This window comes from Mustela erminea, chromosome 13 (assembly GCF_009829155.1).
Source record: "Mustela erminea isolate mMusErm1 chromosome 13, mMusErm1.Pri, whole genome shotgun sequence".
NCBI classification, from domain to species: Eukaryota; Metazoa; Chordata; class Mammalia; order Carnivora; family Mustelidae; genus Mustela; species Mustela erminea.
Window position 1 is genome coordinate 79,319,812 of NC_045626.1, and position 21,664 is coordinate 79,341,475.

Here is a 21,664-nt window from a genome sequence, read left to right on the forward strand (position 1 = left end):
CACTGTTCCTCCCCGAGGCCCACCACACACCCACCTCCCCAGGCCCGTACCAGATGTCATTCCCGCTGTAGCTGTTGAATTTCGTGTCCCTAGAAGGTACAGGCTTGCTCTGTTGCTTGGAAGTACATTTACCATCCTCTTGTCGGACCTAAGGAAAGACCGGTCCCTCACCTCGTCACAGCCGTCTGGCCAGGGTTCCTGCTGCCCGGTGGCCTGGCCTGTATATATTTTAACAGTCTGTTTGGATCTGGCTCCTGTAATACTATTGAATGGATTGAGATTCTGCCCTTAGGGACTGAACTGTTCCTACGTGGCTTAAGGAATCTTAAACCCGTCCTATGTCATGAAGCTATCTTAGAAATTCTGCATTTTATATCTAGGCCTTCGTCCCGCTAACATTGTGCATTGCTCTCAGGCCCGAGTCTTGATACCCTTTCCATTTGGATAACCAGTTGTCCCATGATGGTTGGTTGAAGTTTTTTCTTTTCCAACTGCGGTGCTATGTTGATAAGTAAGAGTGGCTTACAAAGGGGGTCAAGAGTGTCCTGAAAAATGCTTAACAGGAATAAATGCAGGTAAGTTTGTAAGGACATGAACTTAGGAGAACCAAGCCATTATTTATACATCCCATAGTCACCGTGACAGGGTCCCAGGGAACTGATTTGCCATTGCTCTATGTTAATTAGGTATGGCTATAACTGTGTGATCTATGGTTGGGACCCCACCTGCATGATGGGACACGAGTGGATCCGAAACATGAACGTTCACAGCCTGCCTCATGGCCATCATCAGCCTTTCTATAATGTTCTGGTGGAGGATGGTTCTTGTAGATATGCAGCCCAAGGTAAGTAGTTAGTTCTTTGTGTACCTGTAATGACATGCAGGCGCATGCTTTTTTTTTTTTTAGGATTTTATTTATTTATTTGACAGAGATCACAAGTAGGCAGAGCAGCAGGCGGAGAGAATGGGGGAAGCAGGCTCCCTGCTGAGCAGAGAGCCCGATGTGGGGCTTGACCCCAGGACCCTGAGATCATGACCTGAGCTGAAGGCAGGGGCTTAACTCACTGAGCCACCCAGGCAGCCCAGGTAGGCGCATCTTAAGCACACATTTGAGCACGCTGATACCGTGGGCACAGTCATCAGTGTTATCTAGAGATGACAGTTGACAGTTGTCCCATGGCTAACCTCATCAGGGCCGATACCCTGCTAAACGTGGACAGGTGTGCCCTAGTGTGGCCATGCCATGGGTTATTCACTGCCCCCCATCCCCCAGATGCTCCCCTCCATCACCACCACACCCAGACCCTCTTCCAGGGCTGTTGCCAACCTCTGTTCTGATTGGTCATTACCTTTGCCAGTCAAATTCCTGAAAGTCTTGCTTGCCAGGCTTTGTGATTGGCTCCCTCCAGGCAGAGAGGGATAATAAGCCTGTGCCATGCACTTACGGCTTATTGGAGCTCGAGGGCAATGAGTGGACACTGTTGGGGGGAACTACCCTAGCAGCCTCTGGCGCCCTGAGACTGGCCTCCAGTTGTGCTCCACCCGCCCCCCTGCCCCAGGCCCCCCACCCCGCGTCCTTGGAGACCCCCTCGAGTGGCCATGATGGGAACTGCAGTCCATAGCTGTTGGAAAAGGCAATAATGAAGGTACTGGGTGTGTAAAAATCTCAGAAGTACCAAAAGTTTCCTATTCCTGTTGATTCATCAGAAGCTGAGAGAGAATTGTGCAGAGAATCAAGAGAAAGTCTGTTCATTGAGGCTGCAAGTCACTTAATCTGCTTCAGTATAACAGGGAATTTGTAGGAGAGTGTGTGTGCCTGGGTCAGAGCAAGGGGCCGACAGGGAGGTTATCTGAATTTGAAGTCATGCCATATTAAAAAAAAAAAAGAAAAAGAAAATCGCATAGGGGCTCCTGGTTGGCTCAGTCAGTTAAGCGTCTCCCTTCAGGCTCGGATTATGATCCCAGCATTCTGGGATTGAGCCCACATGGGGCTCCCTGCTCAGCGGCGAGCCAGTGGGAACCCTCTCCCACTCCCACTGCTTGCGTTGCCTCTCTCACTAACTCTCTCTCTCATAAATAAATAAAATCTTTTAAAGAAATTTAAAAGTGAAAAAATAACATAAAATGAAATGGGCTTTTCAGAGTCGATAAAACAGGGTATTTGGTTTTAGGTGTTCTGAATTTGGTGTCTGTTGAAGATTCAGGAATGCATCTCTAACAGATCTAAGTAAACATGCAATGTAAAATTTAGAGTTATGATATGGTAATGACTTTGCAAAAAAAAATTAGTACCCTTGATATCTGGTTGCAGTTTTACATTCTTTTTTTTTATTTTTAATTTTTTATTTTTTATAAACATATTTTTATCCCCAGGGGTACAGGTCCGTGAATTGCCAGGTCCACACACCCCACAGCACTCACCAAAGCACCCCCCCCAATGTCTATAACCCCACCCCCCTTCTCTCAACCCCCCTCCCCCCAGCAACCCTCAGTTTGTTTTGTGAGATTAAGAGTCACTTATGGTTTGTCTCCCTCCCAATCCCATCTTGTTTCATTTATTCTTCTCCTACCCACTTAAGCCCCCATGTTGCTTCACCACCTCCGCATATCAGGGAGATCATATGATGGTTGTCTTTCTCCGCTTGACTTATTTCACTAAGCATGATACGCTCTAGTTCCATCCATGTTGTCGCAAATGGCAAGATTTCATTTCTTTTGATGACTACATAGTATTCCGTTGTGTATATATACCACATCTTCTTTATCCATTCATCTCTTGATGGACATCTAGGTTCTTTCCATAGTTTGGCTATTGTGGACATTGCTGCTATAAACAATTGGGTGCACGTGCCCCTTTGGATCACTACGTTTGTATCTTTAGGGTAAATACCCAGTAGTGCAATTGCTGGGTCATAGGGCAGTTCTATTTTCAACATTTTGAGGAACCTCCATGCTGTTTTCCAGAGTGGTTGCACCAGCTTGCATTCCCACCAACAGTGAAGGAGGGTTCCCCTTTCTCCGCATCCTCGCCAGCATCTGTCATTTCCTGACTTGTTGATTTTAGCCATTCTGACTGGTGTGAGGTGATATCTCATTGTGGTTTTGATTTGTATTTCCCTGATGCCGAGTGATATGGAGCACTTTTTCATGTGTCTGTTGGCCATCTGGATGTCTTCTTTGCAGAAATGTCTGTTCATGTCCTCTGCCCATTTCTTGATTGGATTATTTGTTCTTTGGGTGTTGAGTTTGCTAAGTTCTTTATAGATTCTGGACACTAGTCCTTTATCTGATATGTCGTTTGCAAATATCTTCTCCCATTCTGTCAGTTGTCTTTTGATTTTGTTAACTGTTTCCTTTGCTGTGCAAAAGCTTTTGATCTTGATGAAATCCCAATAGTTCATTTTTGCCCTTGCTTCCCTTGCCTTTGGCGATGTTCCTAGGAAGATGTTGCTGTGGCTGAGGTCGAAGAGGTTGCTGCCTGTGTTCTCCTCAAGGATTTTGATGGATTCCTTTCTCACATTGAGGTCCTTCATCCATTTTGAGTCTATTTTTGTGTGTGGTGTAAGGAAATGGTCCAATTTCATTTCTCTGCATGTGGCTGTCCAATTTTCCCAACACCATTTATTGAAGAGGCTGTCTTTTTTCCATTGGACATTCTTTCCTGCTTTGTCGAAGATTAGTTGACCACAGAGTTGAGGGTCTATTTCTGGGCTCTCTATTCTGTTCCATTGATCTATGTGTCTGTTTTTGTGCCAGTACCATGCTGTCTTGATGACGACAGCTTTGTAATAGAGCTTGAAGTCCGGAATTGTGATGCCACCAACGTTGGCTTTCTTTTTCAATATCCCTTTGGCTATTCGAGGTCTTTTCTGGTTCCATATAAATTTTAGGATTATTTGTTCCATTTCTTTGAAAAAGATGGATGGTACTTTGATAGGAATTGCATTAAATGTGTAGATTGCTTTAGGTAGCATAGACATTTTCACAATATTTATTCTTCCAATCTAGGAGCATGGAACATTTTTCCATTTCTTTGGGTCTTCCTCAATTTCTTTCATGAGTACTTTATAGTTTTCTGAGTATAGATTCTTAGCCTCTTTGGTTAGGTTTATTCCTAGGTATCTTATGGTTTGGGGTGCAACTGTAAATGGGATTGACTCCTTAATTTCTCTTTCTTCTGTCTTGTTGTTGGTGTAGAGAAATGCAACTGATTTCTGTGCATTTAGTTTATATCCTGACACTTTACTGAATTCCTGTACGAGTTCTAGCAGTTTTGGAGTGGAGTCTTTTGGGTTTCCACATATAGTATCATATCATCTGCGAAGAGTGATAATTTGACTTCTTTGCTGATTTGGATGCCTTTAATTTCCTTTTGTTGCTGAGGCTAGGACTTCTAGTACTATGTTGAATAGCAGTGGTGATAATGGACATCCCTGCCGTGTTCCTGACCTTAGCAGAAAAGCTTTCAGTTTTTCTCCATTGAGAATGTATTTGCGGTGAGTTTTTCATAGATGGCTTTGATGATATTGAGGTATGTGCCCTCTATCCCTACACTTTGAAGAGTTTTGATCAGGAAGGGATGCTGTACTTTGTCAAATGCTTTTTCAGCATCTATTGAGAGTATCATATGGTTCTTGTTCTTTCTTTTATTGATGTGTTGTATCACATTGACTGATTTGCGGATGTTGAACCAACCTTGCAGCCCTGGAATAAATCCCACTTGGTCGTGGTGAATAATCCTTTTAATGTACTGTTGAATCCTGTTGGCTAGTATTTTGGTGAGAATTTTCGCATCTGTGTTCATCAAGGATATTGGTCTATGGCTCTCTTTTTTGATGGGATCCTTGTCTGGTTTTGGGATCGAGGTGATGCTGGCCTCATAAAATGAGTTTGGAAGTTTTCCTTCCATTTCTATTTTTTGGAACAGTTTCAGGAGAATAGGAATTAGTTCTTCTTTAAATGTTTGGTAGAATTCCCCTGGGAAGCCATCTGGCCCTGGGCTTTTGTTTGTTTGGAGATTTTTAATGACTGTTTCCAAATCTCCTTACTGGTTATGGGTCTGTTCAGGCTTTCTCTTTCTTCCTGGTTCAGTTGTGGTAGTTTATATGTTTCTAGGAATGCATCCATTTCTTCCAGATTGTCAAATTTGTTGGCGTAGAGTTGCTCATAGTATGTTCTTATAATAGTTTGTATTTCTTTGGTGTTAGTTGTGATCTCTCCTCTTTCATTCATGATTTTATTTATTTGGGTCCTTTCTCTTTTCTTCTTTTTGATAAGTCTGGCCAAGGGTTTATCAATTTTATTAATTCTTTCAAAGAACCAGCTCCTAGTTTCGTTGATTTGTTCTATTGTTTTTTTGGTTTCTGTTTCATTGATTTCTGCTCTGATCTTTATGATTTCTCTTCTCCTGCTGGGCTTAGGGTTTCTTTCTTGTTCTTTCTCCAGCTCCTTTAGGTGTAGGGTTAGGTTGTGTACCTGAGACCTTTCTTGTTTCTTGAGAAAGGCTTGTACTGCTATATATTTTCCTCTCAGGACTGCCTTTGTTGTGTCCCACAGATTTTGAACCGTTGTATTTTCGTTATCATTTGTTTCCATGATTTTTTTCAGTTCTTTAATTTCCCGGTTGACCCATTCATTCTTTAGAAGGATGCTGTTTAGTCTCCATGTATTTGGGTTCTTTCCAAACTTCCTCTTGTGGTTGAGTTCTAGCTTCAGAGCACTGTGGTCTGAAAATAGCAGGGAATGATCCCAATCTTTTGATACCGGCTGAGTCCTGATTTAGGACCGAGGATGTGATCTCTTCTGGAGAATGTCCAATGTGCACTAGAGAAGAATGTGTATTTTGTTGCTTTGGGATGAAATGTTCTGAATATATCTGTGATGTCCATCTGGTCCAGTGTGTCGTTTAAGGCCTTTATTTCCTTGTTGATCTTTTGCTTGGATGATCTGTCCATTTCAGTGAGGGGAGTGTTAAAGTCCCCTACTATTATTGTATGATTGCCGATGTGTTTTTTTGATTTTGTTATTAATTGGTTTATATAGTTGGCTGCTCCCACGTTTGGGGCATAGACATTTAAAATTGTTAGATCTTCTTGTTGGACAGACCCTTTGAGTATGATATAGTGTCCTTCCTCATCTCTTATTATAGTCTTTGGCTTAAAATCTAATTGATCTGATATAAGGATTGCCACTCCTGCTTTCTTCTGATGTCCATTGGCATGGTAAATTCTTTTCCACCCCCTCACTTTAAATCTGGAGGTGTCTTTGGGCTTAAAATGAGTTTCTTGGAGGCAACATATAGATGGGTTTTGTTTTTTTATCCATTCTGATACCCTGTGTCTTTTGATTGGGGCATTTAGCCCATTAACATTCAGGGTAACTATTGAGAGATATGAATTTAGTGCCATTGTATTTTGCCTGTAAGGTGACTGTTACTGTATATGGTCTCTGTTCCTTTCTGATCTACCACTTGTAGGCTCTCTCTTTGCTTAGAGGACCCCTTTCAATATTTCCTGTAGAGCTGGTTTGGTGTTTGCAAATTCTTTCAGTTTTTGTTTGTCCTGGAAACTTTTAATCTCTCCTTCTATTTTCTATGATAGCCTAGCTGGATATAGTATTCTTGGCTGCATGTTTTTCTCGTTTAGTGCTCTGAAAATATCATGCCCGCTCTTTCTGGCCTGCCAGGTCGCTGTGGATAAGTCAGCTGCCAATCTAATATTTTTACCATTGTATGTTACAGGCTTCTTTTCCCAGGCTGCTTTCAGGATTTTCTCTTTGTCACTAAGACTTGTAAATTTCACTATTAGGTGACGGGGTGTGGGCCTATTCTTATTGATTTTGAGGGGCATTCTCTGAACCTCCTGAATTTTGATGCTCGTTCCCTTTGCCATATTGGGGAAATTCTCCCCAATAATTCTCTCCAGTATACCTTCTGCTCCCCTCTCTCTTTCTTCTTCTTCTGGAATCCCAATTATTCTAATGTTGTTTCGTCTTATGGTGTCACTTATCTCTCGAATTCTCCCCTCGTGGTCCAATAGCTGTTTGTCCCTCTTTTGCTCAGCTTCTTTATTCTCTGTCATTTGGTCTTCTATATCGCTAATTCTTTCTTCTGCCTCATTTATCATAGCAGTGAGAGCCTCCATTTTTTATTGCACCTCATTAATAGCTTTTTTTATTTCAACTTGGTTAGATTTTAGTTCTTTTATTTCTCCAGAAAGGGCTTTTATATCTCCCGAGAGGGTTTCTCTAATATCTTCCATGCCTTTTTTGAACCTGGCTAGAACCTTGAGAATTGTCATTCTGAACTCTAGATCTGACATATTACCAATGTCTGTATTGATTAGGTCCCTAGCCTTCGGTACTGCCTCTTGTTCTTTTTTTTGTGGTGAATTTTTCCGCCTTGTCATTTTGTCCAGATAAGAGGATATGAAGGAGCAAGTAAAATACTAAAAGAGGGGCAACAACCCCAGGAAAATATGCTTTAACCAAATCAAAAGAGATCCCAAATCGTGAGGGGGGAGAAAGGGGATAAAAAGAGGTTCAAAAAGAAAGAAAAAAAACAAAAGAAAAAAAAGAAAAGAATTTAAAAAAGAAAACGAATAAAGAAAAGTATAAAAAAGAAAAAATATATATATTAGATAAACTAGTTAAAAAACGTTAAAAAAGAAAAGGGTAAAAGTTAAAAAAAAACTTAGCAGAAGAAGAGAAAAAAGAAATGAAAAAGAAAAAAATTAAATTAACTGCAAGACTAAAAAATGACAGGGATAAAGCCATGAGTTCCATGCTTTGCTTTCTCCTCCTCTGGAATTCTGCTGTTCTTCTTGGTATTGAAACCGCACTCCTTGGTAGGTGAACTTGGTCTTGGCTGGATTTCTTGTTGATCTTCTGGGGGAGTGGCCTGGTGTAGTGATTCTCAAGTGTCTTTGCCCCAGGCGGAATTGCACCGCCCTTACCAGGGGCCGGGCTGAGTAATCCGCTGGGTTTGCTTTCAGGAGCTTTTGTTCCTGAGCGCTTTCCTTAGAGTTCCAGAGGATGGGAATACAAATGGCGGCCTCCTGGTCTCCGGCCTGGAGGAGCCGAGAGCCCGGGGCCCCACTCCTCAGTGCGCCCTCAGAGAACAGCGCCCAGTAACTCCCGTCTGCCTGACCTCTGGCCGCGCTCCGAGCTCACCGAGCCTGCGACCGGTTCAAGGTAACCCCCAGCTGTGAGCTTACTGTCAGCTCTGTCTCTGTAGCCGGCTTTCCCGTTCCAATACCTGCAAGCTCTGCGACACTCAGACACCCCCGATCCTTCTGTGACCCTGTGGGACCTGAGGCCACGCTGCCCCCGCGTGGGCTTCGCCCCGGTTTAGCCTCTGGAGCGATGTCCCTCAGTGGAACAGACTTTTAAAAGTCCTGATTTTGTGCTCCATTGCGCTTGCCGGGAGCCGGCCCCTCCCCCCGGGGTCTATCTTCCCGTGGCTTTGGATTCACTTCTCCGCTGGTACCACCTTTCAGAAAGTGGTTGTTTTTCTGTTTCTAGAATTGCTGATCTTCTTCTCTTCGATCTGCCGATGGATTTGCAGGTGTTTGCAATGCTATCTAGCTGATCTCCTGCTAGCTGAAGTAGTCTCAGCCTGCTACTTCTCCGCCATCTTGACTCCTCTCCCGCAGTTTTACATTCTAAAACTGAGATTGAGCAAAGTGATTGTGGGTAATATCAGCAAGTTGCCTTTTTTAGTTTTAAATTCTGAGACTTTCAGAACATTTTGGACGTGAACAGCTGGAATTGCCCTATCAGAGTGGTCCGTCTTCTCCCAGGGCTCCCAACGGCCTGTGGTTTCCCCGGAATCTGCTGTGTGCCTGGTCGGTGCGGCATCATGGGTCCAGGCAGCACCCTGGTCCTGTGCACTTGGACATGCTCAGGGGTCCCTCAGGGGTCTCAAGTTCTGGTTGCAGCATCTCTGACTTCTCTGTCTTTCGCCCTCCTCTGTGGTCACGGTAGTCCGCAGATGACACCAACTTCATCTCCTCAGTGTCTGTCCCTCATGTTTCCGTCCACTAGTGGCTATTCCTGGCACTTCTCCCCACAGGGCTACAGGTATTCCTGGCTGCACCATGCCAACTTTCTCAATGGTATCCCCCAGACTTCCCTGCAGGGCCCAGAGGTGACCTGGACCCTCCCTCACAGCCTCATCTCTGTTCCCAGCCCCTCAACCTTTGTGGTTCCTTGAGACCATCCTACTTGAATGTTTTTCACACAGGTGATTGTCCCTTGTGAACAGGCTCTTTTCTCCCCACTGCCACTCCCCCACGGGCTCAGATCGGGTCATCTGTCCCTGCCCTGAGCTCCCTGACACACTCCCCTCTTGAGTCCTCACACCTTTGGGAACATTGCAGTGTTTCCCATCGAACCATCTGGCTCTCAGCACAGTAAGCTCCATGAGAGCACAACCAGAGCCCAGTCTGCCTGTCCCGTGATGAGTCCCGTAGATGTTCACATCTCTGACAGAGTGGCCAAACGGAAGTGCATGATAATGAGATGCATGTAAGTAGCAGGTCACTCACTAATCAGGTGCTAGCTTTTTTTATGACTTTTTTAAAGTTAAGCATATTTTTTAAATATGCTTAAAATATGGTTAAAACCTCAAACACCCTATACACCTTCCATTAGATACAACAACTAGCATTTAGCGTCTGTGTTTTATCTATAGATAGAGATTTCAGGTTTTTGCTGAACCATTGAAGACTCTTACAGACATCAGGACTTAAATACTGAATCACGCATCTTCTAAGAATAAGATGCTTCTCTGTGTTACTGTAGTTACATCACCGCACAGAGCAAGTAACATTGACCTCCTGTCTCATCCCGGTTATCACAGTGTAACTTTGATAGCTATTGGTTTGTTTTCACGCCATGATCCAGCCAGGATTCACACAAATGATTCCGCACTCGTTTTCTGTTGTCTCTCTAAAGGCATAGTCCTCTCTTAATAAAACCAGTTAGGTCCTTATTCCTCACCTTGTTTTCTTCCTTTTTCATGTGACTTTCATTTTCTGAACTCTCCAGGCCGGTTGTCATAGGAATTGCCTAACATTCTGGATCTGTCTCACTGTTTCCTTATCTGTATTGTCTGTAAACCGGAAGCCGATCAGGTCTGAGGCTTGATTAGATCAGGTTAATATTTTTGAGCTAGAATGCTTCTCGTCAGATGCCTGTCTGTCACGTGCATCTTCTCCAGAGCCCCTGCTGTCTGATGTCCCACTGTCAGTAGGTGGAGTTTGGCCACTTGGCTAAGATCCTGTAAGGGAATTTTCCCTTTGCAACTAACACTGTGACGTCCTGTGAATATCCTATTCCCCAGTGACCACAGTCTCTCATTTTGTTGTAGCATCTGTTGAATCTCCTTGCCTAAATTATTACAGGAGAGCTGCAGAATGATGATTTTTACTGCTGTTGTTTTCCCTGCTTCTGTGAACAAGAGCTTTCCTGCCTGCTGTCCCCCCAACCCCTTCCCCTTTCTCCCTCCCCACTTATCCTTCTGTTTTCTGTCTCTGTGCCTCTCCTCCCATAAATTCCTAGATTTTTATTTAGTCAATGTGTTAAAATCATTTGGGACAAATTGTGCTCAGATTAACCCATGTTTAGCCAAACGTAAACCTTGAGAGGCTAAATTTATATTTAAAAAATACTGGGGCACCTGGCTGGCTCAGTTGCTAATGCAGCTCTTAACCTCGGGGTCCTGAGTTCGAGCCCCATCTCGGGTATAGAGATTACTTAAAAATAAAATATATATATTTATTTATTTTTTAAAGATTTTATTTATTTATTTGACAGAGAGAGATCACAAGTAGATGGAGAGGCAGGCAGAGAGAGAGAGAGGGGGAAGCAGGCTTCCCACTGACCAGAGAGCTCGATGTGGGACTCGATCCCAGGACCCTGAGATCATGACCTGAGCCGAAGGCAGCGGCTTAACCCACTGAGCCACCCAGGTGCCCCAAAAATAAAATATTTTTAAAAACCCAACTTACTTCAATATGTTTTTGAACATTTCTGGGTTAATTTATTTGCATCAGATAATTTTGCTCTTAAATTTTTTCTTGATTTAAATTTTCAGCCTGTGAGTGAGGAAATCCTTTTAACTTGGGTAGAGCCCACTGATGAATGCCTCCCTAATTATAAGCCCTTCACAGAGAGTTGAGAGAGTGAATTATAAGCCACGTGCATGCATGAGATCCTCAAGTAGTTTTAGTCTACATAATTAAGAGAATTTTCCTCTCATATGTTAGATTGTAGTTAAATCCAAATGGGGTGAGATAGCATCTTGCGTGTGTTTAACTTTTGTTCCCACTAGGGGGCATGCTTTAGTACTTTCTGGAGACCAGCGGGGAGCAGCGCGTCCTATCTCAGCTTCCCTCTGTACTTCTTAGCTACTGCAGAAAGTGAACATCACAGGTGGTCAGAATCAAGTCAGCTGCCCGTGTTGGAAGGCCCGTCATTCCCTACAGTGTGAGAACCCAGTCCTTACTGTGTCTTGTGTAAGAATGAGCACATGCCTCAGAGGATGCTTTATGCATGGTAGGCCTCGCCAAGCATCAGCTCCCCTTTCTGTCCTTCGTCTGACGCTTCAGAACAGGTTTCCACCGTGAGCCGTCCGTGGCAGTCCGCACGTGCGGCGTGCGCGTGGAGTATCCATTTCCAGCCACTGCCGAGCGGGGTATGGCTGTTGGTTTTAAACTGTGACTGTCTCAAGTGCTCATTCTGCCATGTCCCAGCAGTTCCACCCCTGGGTCCTTCCACTGGAGATACAGTGACGCAGGTCTCTGTGTTCTTGTTATACTAGGACAAAGGTGTCATTCGTGCGACTCCCCTGGTAAACTGGGGTCTGTCCAGACCCTGGAATGCTAAGCTGCAGTCAGTCCCGTTGCTGATAAATCCTTCCCGTGTGGCATACATACTACACACATGCATGTGTACATGTGTGCAGTTACGCTGTACACCGAAAACAATCCAGATTCTCTTTATATGCAGTTATGTTTAGCTCCTTCTGTTTGTGTTCACAAAAGAGGGTCTAGAAGGATACACTCACAGTGGGTGGTTTCTTCTCAGGAGGAGATGACTCTACGTGGTATTGCCATAGTTGTATAGAACTGTATTTGTGTACCCAGTGGCTGAAGTTTTTTATTTTTTATTTCTTAAGTAGGCTCCATGCGTAGCCTGGGGTTCAAACTCATGACCCTGAGATTGAGTCTCATGCTGTACTAGCTGAGCCAGCCAGCCAGCCAGCCCTGGGGTAGCTGAATATTTAAAATAAGATAAGGAGACGCATTTCTGTAAAAATGCCAAGGAAATTGGGAAGGTCTTAGGATTTCTCCAGGACTTTTAAGTAGGCCCTGTTTGATATTTTCTCACGAAAGTTTTATATTGCTTAGTTTTTTCATTCCCCTTCAGGTAAATTTTTTTTAAAACTTTATTTAGTGGATTTCCCCCTCTTAATACATAGTCAACCATCTTCATTATCTTTTCTTCTCAGAAATGTTTTTATCAAGGCGCTTGGGTGGCTCGGTCAGTTAAACATCCAACTCTTGATTTCATCTCATGATTTCAGGGTCCTGGGATTGAACCCCGCATTGGGCTCTGCACTCAGCGAGGAGTCTGCTTGAGATTCTCTCTCCCTCTCTGTTTCCCTCTGCCACTCCCCTTGCCCCTGCTCATGTTCTCTTGCCTAAAAAGTCTTTTTCTTTTTAAGATTTTATTTATTCATTTGAGACAGAGAGAGAGAAGGAGCAGCAGGGAGGCAGAGGGAGAGGGAGAAGCAGACTCCCCACTGAGCTGGGAGCCTGATGTGGGGCTTGATCCCAGGACCCTGAGATCATAACCTGAGCCAAAGGCAGATGCTTAATTATCTGAGCCACCCAGGCGCCCCCCAAATAAATCTTTTTTTAAATGTTTTTATTGGGGCGCCTAGGAGGCTCAATGAGTTAAGCCTCTGCCTTCAGCTCAGGTCATGATCTCAGGGTCCTGGAATCAAGCCCTGCCTCGGGCTCTCTGCTCAGCAGGGAGCCTGCTTTACCCTCCCTCTCTGCCTACCTCTCTGCCTACTTGTGATCTCTGTCTGTCAAATAAATAAATAAAATCTTAAAAATAAATAAATAAACAATGTTGTTATTATTATTGTTACCTCTTTCCTGTTTTGCTAGGAGCCTGGGCAGGTAAATAAATGCACAGAACCCAGCCCCTGTCCCTCTTACCCGCCAGACATGGGGCCACGACCACTGCCTTGGGCTGCTGCTGACCCCTCACGTGACTTCCCAGACGATCTGTCTGTGCCTCTCGGGCCCACACACAGAACTGGCTCACATTATCCTTCCAGATCCATGATCAAAATCTGACCTTGACTTTTCTCTCCTCCCAGTACTGGAGCTGCTACTTAATACACACAAAAACGGGGAGGGAGAGACAATGCTAAAGCATACGTCTGAATTCTTTTGAACGGTTGCTGTCAGCATGTTAGTCTAGACAGTTCTTTGTGGTGGGGACCGTTCTGTGCATTTCTTTCGCAGTGACCCTAGCCTCTTCCCACTTGATGTCAGTGGCAGCCCCCAGTGGTGACAACTGGATCTGGCTTCAGATATTTCTTTGTTCTGCTAGGGGCAGAATAGCCCCCTGTTGAGAAGCACTGCTCTCCATAGACTGGCAACAGAGCTGTTGTTCGGAATTACTGACTTGAGTTCTTTTTAAATATTTCCATCCTGCCTGCTGATGACAGGTAATGGTAGTTCCTCCAGAGACTTGAGCCCAGCCCCCCATACTTCTGCGTTCTTCTGCAGGGGACTCTGAGGCCCTCAGCCGCTTCCCTGGCTACGGCACCGGCCATGGTTCCAACCTGTGCGCCTGCAGTGCTGACCTCAGGGAGGGGCGCCAGAGGCAGATGCAGGAAGGTTAGAAACCTGTAACCCTTAAATGAGGAACTTAAGTTCTCTACAGAGATCTTGTCGTCTGCAGTAGCAGTCAGGGTTTGCAGGCTACTCCTTCTCCCTTTTGAAGAACCTCGGGCTTCTGTGTGCACAGAGCACTGTCAGATAGAGCCTGCCCTGCCAGGACCATGGTGGGCTTTTGAGTCAGTCCCCTCTCCTGCATTCCTGCCCCTGCTCTGGTGCGTCTCCTACTCTGATGCCCTCAGCTCTGCCCCGGGCTGGCGGGATTCGAGTCCCGGCTGCCTCCTGGGCCAGGGCTTTTGGTGCGTGTCACGGTTCACTCAGTTGGCAGGGACCCCGTGGGGAAGGCCGCAAGTGTGCGTGCACTGGGAGCGGGAGCCCGGTCACGTGCCACAGTGGCTGGTGGGGCAGGAGCCCCCCCACCCCACCCCGGGGCAAACCCCGCAGGCAATCTGTAGTTGTGCTGTGGACAGGGCGGCCCCGACGTGTGGCCTCCAGGCTCGCCGTCCAGCAGTGTGGTGCGTTACTGCCCCTTCCCTCTCAGCGTGTGGGAAACCGGTCACTTGTTCTTTTGGCTGCCTCATCTTCCGAGGAGTGCATGTGCCGTCGTGAGCCCCAGGAACTGCATTGGGCAGTCTGACCGCTCTCACGCGCTCTCCTAAGTGAGGGTAAGGCGGTCGTGCGGCGTTCTTTACACCAGGTTCGTGTGCATGTCCCTCAGGAGCTCCCGGAATACCTGAGCAGGTTCCATGACCCGCAGTCTGTTAGCACAAAATGTCTGTAAATCCCTCCCTGTCCTGTGGGGAAAAAAAAGTTAGATTGAATCATGCAACTCCTTCCCGCTCTCCCAACATCAGGGCAAGTCAGTGTTCCCCAGAGATGTTCCTGTGGTGACTGGGGACTCATGGCCTCTGCGTGGACAGGGCTGTGCCTTGGACTGGCATGTCAGCATGTTTAACCAAGCTGTCGAGGGCTGCACTGCGTGTGTTAGGCTCGCTGGAATGAATCCGAGTGAAGAGCTGTGCGGGCTGTGGCTGTGTGTTGGCCAGAACCGACACCACCCCGGGGGGTCAGAGCGGGAGGATCCCCCTGGCCCAGCTCCTCGTGGTGCCAGGTCATGGGGGACGAGGCTAAGTGACTCCTGGGTCGGGGGCTCAAGACCATCTTTTCATTGGGCCTTTGGGGAGCAGTTTTTCTTTCATTTATTCATTTATTTATTTGTCAGAGAGAGATCGTAAGTAGGCAGAGAGGCAGGCAGAGAGAGTGGGGGAAGCAGGCTCCCTGCCAAGCAGAAAGCCTGATGAGAGGCTGGATCCCAGGACCCTGGGATCCTGACCCGAGCCGAAGGCAGAGGCTTAACCCACTGAGCCACCCAGGCGCCCCGAGGGGGAGCTGTTTTTCAAAGTTTTGCAGGGGAGAAGTGGTGTGAAAGGATTTCAGCCTTCTATATACCTTGCCTGTATTGTCATCTGTTTGTTGTAATCATTCCATTTGAGAGGAATCTTGCTATTTCTTTGGTGGCAGAATGGCTAGCAGGGAGAGGAGGTAGCATGGTTTCCTAGGAAACCGGACAAGTAGTGATAAGCCACATCCATGCACAGGTTGGAGGTGCGAGCCGCTCGTCAGCTCCTCCCACGGGCTCTCAACACGGCCAGGATTGAAGGGAGCCAGGGGAAGGAGTGCCGTCTGTGCGGGAGCACTCCATTAGCAGACAAGAACGGTGGCACGTGCGAGACTTGGAGCCACACAGTGTGGAGGCTTCCCGGGTCGAACCTCTGGTAGACAAAGGGCAGGCTCAGATGTCCTGGTCCCGTACACTTGGCTGTCAGTGCGATCAAGTCAGAGGAACATGAGGAATCTGTAGCTTGCTGGCCCTCCAGAGACAGCTGGAGATTTGCTGGGGCCGACCTCTTGCTCAGAGAATAGGAGAACGTTCTGTTGAGTGCGGAGCTGCGGGGGCCCATCCCACCGTCCCCAGCCCCCCGCTGCCATTGTCCTCTTACCTCTTCCAGATTCCGTAAACATGTCTCTCTTTTTCCCCCATGTCAAAATGCCACATGAAAGGGGTGAGAGATAGGAAGACGCTGCAGCCATGTCCGTTTTAACGGCAGTTGTCCCTGTGCCTCTTTACCAACAGAAAACTTGGAGTATAACGTGGAGCCTCAAGAAATCTCACACCCTGATGTCGGACGCTATTTCTCAGAGTTTACCGGCACACACTACATCCCGAACGCAGAGCTAGAAATCCGGTATCCAGAGGATCTGGAGTCTGTGTATGAGACGGTGCAGAATATTTACAGTGCAAAGAAGGAGGACGCCGAGTAACGTCTGGTCGAGGACACTGCGCCTTTGCCGCTGCTGCTGTCCTCCAGGAGAACAGGATTCCGGAAGAAGACGTCTCCACGGATCCCTCTGGATTCACACCACCACCAGGAAAGCCACTTAACCAGTAGTGCTGGTTGCCTCCTACCAAGTCTAAATAACGTGTGCTCTCCTCCAGCTGCAAAGACAATGTTGCTCTCCGCCTACACTAGTGAATTCATTTGACGGCACTGTGTTCAGTGGCATGGCTTGTGTGCTTGTCCTGTGGTGACAGTTCGTGACATTCTGTCTTCATGAGGTCTCACAGTCGACGCTCTTAGAGTCATTCTTCCTGCTCACTTCCCCTCCGTCTGTCTCCCACCTGTCTCAGAACATTTCATTTGCCAGGCAGGAAGGGGTGGTCCTGCGTTGGCCATGCTTTCTCTCTGATTTCTCTGCGGAACACCGGGCGGCTTGTCTTTTCACCGTGAATTTAGTTGCTTGTTCAGAGGGGAAGCGGTGAGTGATGGTGGCAGCATCTGAGAGATGGGGACATTAACAGACTAATGTAATCAGAGTCATCCGCATTTATTTTTTCTAATATTTGAAACAGATTTCAGGCATTTTATCTTCTCCCTGATTTGACTTGGGAGAATGGCATAGCTTTTCCTTCTGTGTTCCTCTCACACTTATGCTCATCTCTCTGTGAATTCTTAGTTTTCTGTTCCATTACATAAAATCTTCTAAAGAAAGTACATAATAATGGCCATTATGGATGGGTTTTCCCACATTCATCTACTGTTCCTCCCTTTAAAATAACTACTTTTTGTTTCCTTTTAATTTTAAGAATTGTTCCAGTATCATGACTAGATCTTAAGTCAGTGATGGGTTCTCTTTATTGTAGGAAGTATTAATCTGGTGTTAAAATGTTTACTTTTGGAAATCACACACGGTGGTCTCCAAAAACCTAAAAAGGAGGTTTCACTTTTGTAACCGGAAAAAAGAAATAATGAACCTTATACGTTTTTTAAAAAGGAAAGAGGAGGTTCCATGCCCCCTGTCATCCATAAGAATCACTCTAAGATCCTTTTGAGTATGGCGGGGTGGAGACAAGTAAAACGTCTTAAAGAATGTCTGATCCGTGGGGAAGGAGGCAGGTGTCCTTCTGCTTTCTCGAAGCACTGCTGTCCCGAAGATACCACTGGCTCTTGCTCCGTGCCCTCCGTCCCTGAGCGTGAGGGCGCCGGTTCCCTGCGCAGCTCCAAAGGCCGCCACTCTCCACCTGCCTGTTCTCAAGCAAGCTAGCTAATTCGTAGTTAACCAGTAGAAGCTAACTTCTGGAGTTAGGACCTAGTTACTTTCCTCTCTGAGTTGAGAAGAACCCAGTTGCTCTGGTGAGCGAGGCTCCGGGGGCTGGGATCCGGCCCCGCCTCGCCGCCCACCCGTGCATTTGCATGCTGTTTTTCCACGCCGTGTTTGATGACCGCCTCTCGTTTCGCCCTTGGAAGCCCTGGGATGACCGAGGTTTGGGGAAGCCACCTGAGACCATGTCGTGGTACCTGGCGGCTGGTAAGCAGTTACTAGAGGTGAGGGTCTGGCGGGCCGGCGCCTGCCAGCCCGAGTTCGCACTTGCCAGTGTCGGCGTCCCTCGGCAGTCAGATCTAGAGCCCGATGGGTTAGATCTGCCCGGGCAACGTGACCACTCACAGCACCCCGCCTGCTGAGGCCGGGGGTCTAACACTACTCTCGTTTAAAGGTGAGAAACTAGTTAATCCAGAGGTAATACTAACCAGATGCGTTACTAAGAAACTGTGGAGCATGCTGAGTTATAACCGTTGGTTTTCTGGTTTGATTTCCTTTTTTTCTTAGAGTAACATCGAAGCCAAGAAGGATGGTTTTACTTTTACTGACCCAATGTAAATATGTATGTAGACCGTTTTTAAATGTGTTTCTTCATGAATGCTTCATTCGGCTCCAGGAAGCCTGTGTCACCTGTGTAAGTTGGTATTTGGGCACTTTATATTTTTCTAAAAACGTGTTTTGGATCTCCTGTACTCTAATAAATCATAAGTTTCTTTTTAAAATTTTTTCCAAAAGTTTTCTCCATTTTAAAAAGCCCTGTTACAACAAAGTAGGACTTTCACTATGTTAAAATATTAAATATTTGGATATAGTCACTTCTTTTCTCTTCAAATGAATGCCAAGATTTTTTTGTACAATGATTAATAAAATGGAACTTACCCAGAGAAACCACACAAGCGGACTGCCCAATTTCGTTTCGGAACAGAAAGTCCGGCCATGACAACAGCAGAATGTCCCTGGCTTCTCTTCTGCTCCAAACATTCAAACATTTGCTCCACCGAATTTTTCCTAACTTTGGTGAGTGCACAGGGCACCTTTATTCCGCCGGCTCCTCCCAGACGCCAGTTCCAGTCAGCTGGCTGGGAGAGGCGGAGCCCGTGGTTGTCACGGGAACAGCACAGCTTGTCCAGCGCAGCTTGTCGGTTGTTACAGTCTGTGTTGTGCAATGGGAAGGGCAGGTGCTTCGGGACGTGCGGGTTCTCAGTGCGTTGTTAGCACTGGTGTGGTAGCTGCGGGATGCGGGGCGCCCGTCCCCCCAGCGATGCTCTGTGTGCTGTGCAGAGAGGACGAGGCACAGGCCAGTCCCCAGTATCTGCGCTGCGGTGGGTCTCAGACCTGGAACATACTGTCATGCGTTGTGACTTACCTACTTCTTGGCCCCTAGAACCTTCCTCCCCAACACACACGCACACACAGACACACACACACACAGAGCAGCCCCAAGGTCCAGTGTTTGTGGACGTACTTTGGGAAACACTGTGTCATCAGTTATGTCCAAAACTAGTCTCCGTTTGCCTCAGACCAGTTTGGCCAAGTGTCTCGTGTGAACAACTTCGTCTAACCGGATTTCGGACGGCCGGCTTCATGTGGTCTCCGCCCAAACCTCGTAATAGATCTCATTATAAGTGCATTTACACAGCAAAATTGTTTTATCATGAAAACCAGCATTAATACTGTTGCTCCGTCAGTTGTACATTTTCTATATCTACTCGAAGTCTTGCTCTAATTTTAAAATGTCTCAGTCTTTCCTAACGTATTAAATTGAGTCAAACGTTCACGTTCTAGGCTTGCTTCTACCATCCGAAGGCGAAATGCTCTTTTTTCCTTCCTCCATATTCTAAGTAACTAAAATTGGATTGCCAGCAACTTTTTAATTTAGAGGTATCCTGTGGCCGTAATAATCAAGATGTAGCTCTTCATGTCTTACTGTTTGTAGTTTTTTGGAGGAAAGGAGAGAATGTTCTCCTAGACAAAATGCAGCATTTGGCTGTGTGCCGGTTTCTTTCTGGAGACGTCAGCAGTTGTGTTGCGCTTGTGCTTTTGTATTCAAGCTTCCCTGGAGCCGGCATTGGCTTCAGCTAGACTCTTCACAGCAACCCTCTAAGGCAGGGCCAGGTGGTCAGTGTTTCTGCGGGCCACGGAAGGTCACATGTTCTTTGTTTTCATAAACGTAGAAGACCTTCTCAGCATGAGGGCTGTAAAGAAACCGGCGGTGGGCTGGGTCTGGCCCATGGGCCGCAGTTTGCCAGTCCCCGCCGAGGTGTAGGCCTGCCCGCATCCCACTGTCCGGCCGGGAGGTCGGGAGCGTACTGCTTGGAGGCGGCACGGCTGGTGGGACGCCTGGGTGTGTGATCTCCAAGCTCCCGCTCTAGGCAAGGTCACCACTGCCAACTTGAGCAACTACCTCGCACCGGTTTGACCTTCTGCCTTGCAGCCACTTTAACTTCTAAACGTTTCAGTTCTTTAACACTTACACTCTTGAGAGGAAAGGACATTCCTTTGGTGAATAAAATTCTGTGCAATTATAGAACAAATGTATTATGGCCATTTAGTGATGATTGTATTAGGGTAATGCTAGTTCTATAATAAATAGACCCAAAAATTTCCTCTGGCTCGAACACAGAAGAACTTTCTTGCTCACCTGCCACCAGGCAGGGGAATGGGGTTGGGGGGAGACGGCTGTCTGTCTGCTGGAGGCTCTGTGGCCCCGAAGGGGAACGAGCATGGAGGGACATGTCTGGGAGGGGTCAAAGCACAGAGGCTGGGGGTGGCCCTTGGCACTGCCACTCACATCTCGCAAAGGAGGCTGGGAATGAAGACCCAGAAACCCAGTGGCCAGTCCACTCTGGGTGTGCGCGCGTCGCAGCAGGACGTGCCCCCTTCCCAGGGAGACAGCCTCTGTGAGGTCAAGCTGTGGCGGCAAACATTGTCCGCGTCAGTGGCTCAGACTAGAAACATACCGCTTGCTCGGGCCACCCCACGGCCCCCAGGCGGTGGGAGTGAGTCCTCACAGGTCCCGCTGCTAGCCACCGTCCATAGTCACCGCAGCAGGTGACCATGGGAGGGAAAGAGAAGGTCCCACGCCAAGCCACATATGTCACTTCTGCCTCGGTAACCAGACAAGTCACAGACCCACAAACCTAACTCCAGATGAGGCTGGAGAATGGCCTCCCCTGTGCCCAGGAGGAAAAGGAAAGGTTGGGGGCTCTGCCTGGTCTGTGCCTCTCACCCCAAGCCTCTCCTACTCACTTCCTGCGTCCTGCCCAGGGTCAATCCAGCGTGGCTCCTTGGGGACCAGCCCCATGACCCAGAAGTTTTGACCCATCCTCCCCAGTACCCATTCGGTGGGGATTCGGAAACCTGGCAGCCGCAGTGATGAGATCCTGCCGGGCAGGCACTGTGAAGACATCCTCACCCCCACCCCCATCCTGTGGGGAGAGTGGTTGCTGTGCCTCCCTGGTCCCCTCACTAGGACGGGTTGGGGGTGCGTCCTCCCTGGGAAGTGGGCATCTTGCTCCGTGTACTTCCGCCTGCTGCAGGGTTTGGGGGCCAGCCCCAGACTTCTGTTTATCTTTACAAGCTTGTGAATCTTCTGGCAACGATTCCTTCGGACACTTAGCAGGCTATTAACCTATCTGCCTGTGATCGTAGCCCAAGTTCTTTTCCAGAACTTGAACGGGTCTGCTTTATTTCCTCCGCGGCTCTGCCCTGTGCCTGTCCCCACCCCATGTCGTACCTTGCTGTAAGCCGCAAAGGGCAGTCAGCCCTCTCCCTCTTCACCTGCTTCCCCTAGACCAGCTGCAGCACCAGGGGGTCCACCTTGCAGACCATAAGCCCACATTTTACCCCGTGCAGCCCAAACACAGCCCTCCCACCTCCCAACCTGCTGTGTGTGCGCCCGGCTGCCAAACGGACTCCGTACAGTCTAGGTTTTTGTTGTGGCCGGGGTGGTGGCGAGGGTGGTTGAGTTTAAAGTGGGCTAATGTTTCCATGGGAAGTTCTCCTTTGTTGGGCTGTGCGGGATGGGGGTGGGGGGAGGACAATGATGGCGGGTCTTCTGGCGACAGGAAAGAGCTAAAAGCAAG

At 47.3% G+C, this 21,664-nt stretch overlaps 1 protein-coding gene across 3 annotated transcripts in view; it reads left to right on the plus strand.

Annotated features, from left to right (window-relative positions):
• The window catches only part of FBXO21 (F-box protein 21), a 53,571-nt gene extending 33,386 nt beyond the window's left edge, over nt 1-20,185 (plus strand). For 2 of the 3 annotated variants that reach the window (XM_032309604.1, XM_032309605.1), the window contains exons 11-12: nt 687-844; nt 16,054-20,185. In XM_032309604.1, coding sequence (XP_032165495.1) covers nt 687-844; nt 16,054-16,241 — 346 coding nt within the window. In that variant the 3' untranslated portion in view covers nt 16,242-20,185. The remainder of the gene's footprint in view (nt 1-686; nt 845-16,053) is intronic. The other variant, XM_032309606.1, reaches the window with a different exon arrangement.
• The last annotated feature ends 1,479 nt before the right edge of the window (nt 20,186-21,664 follow it).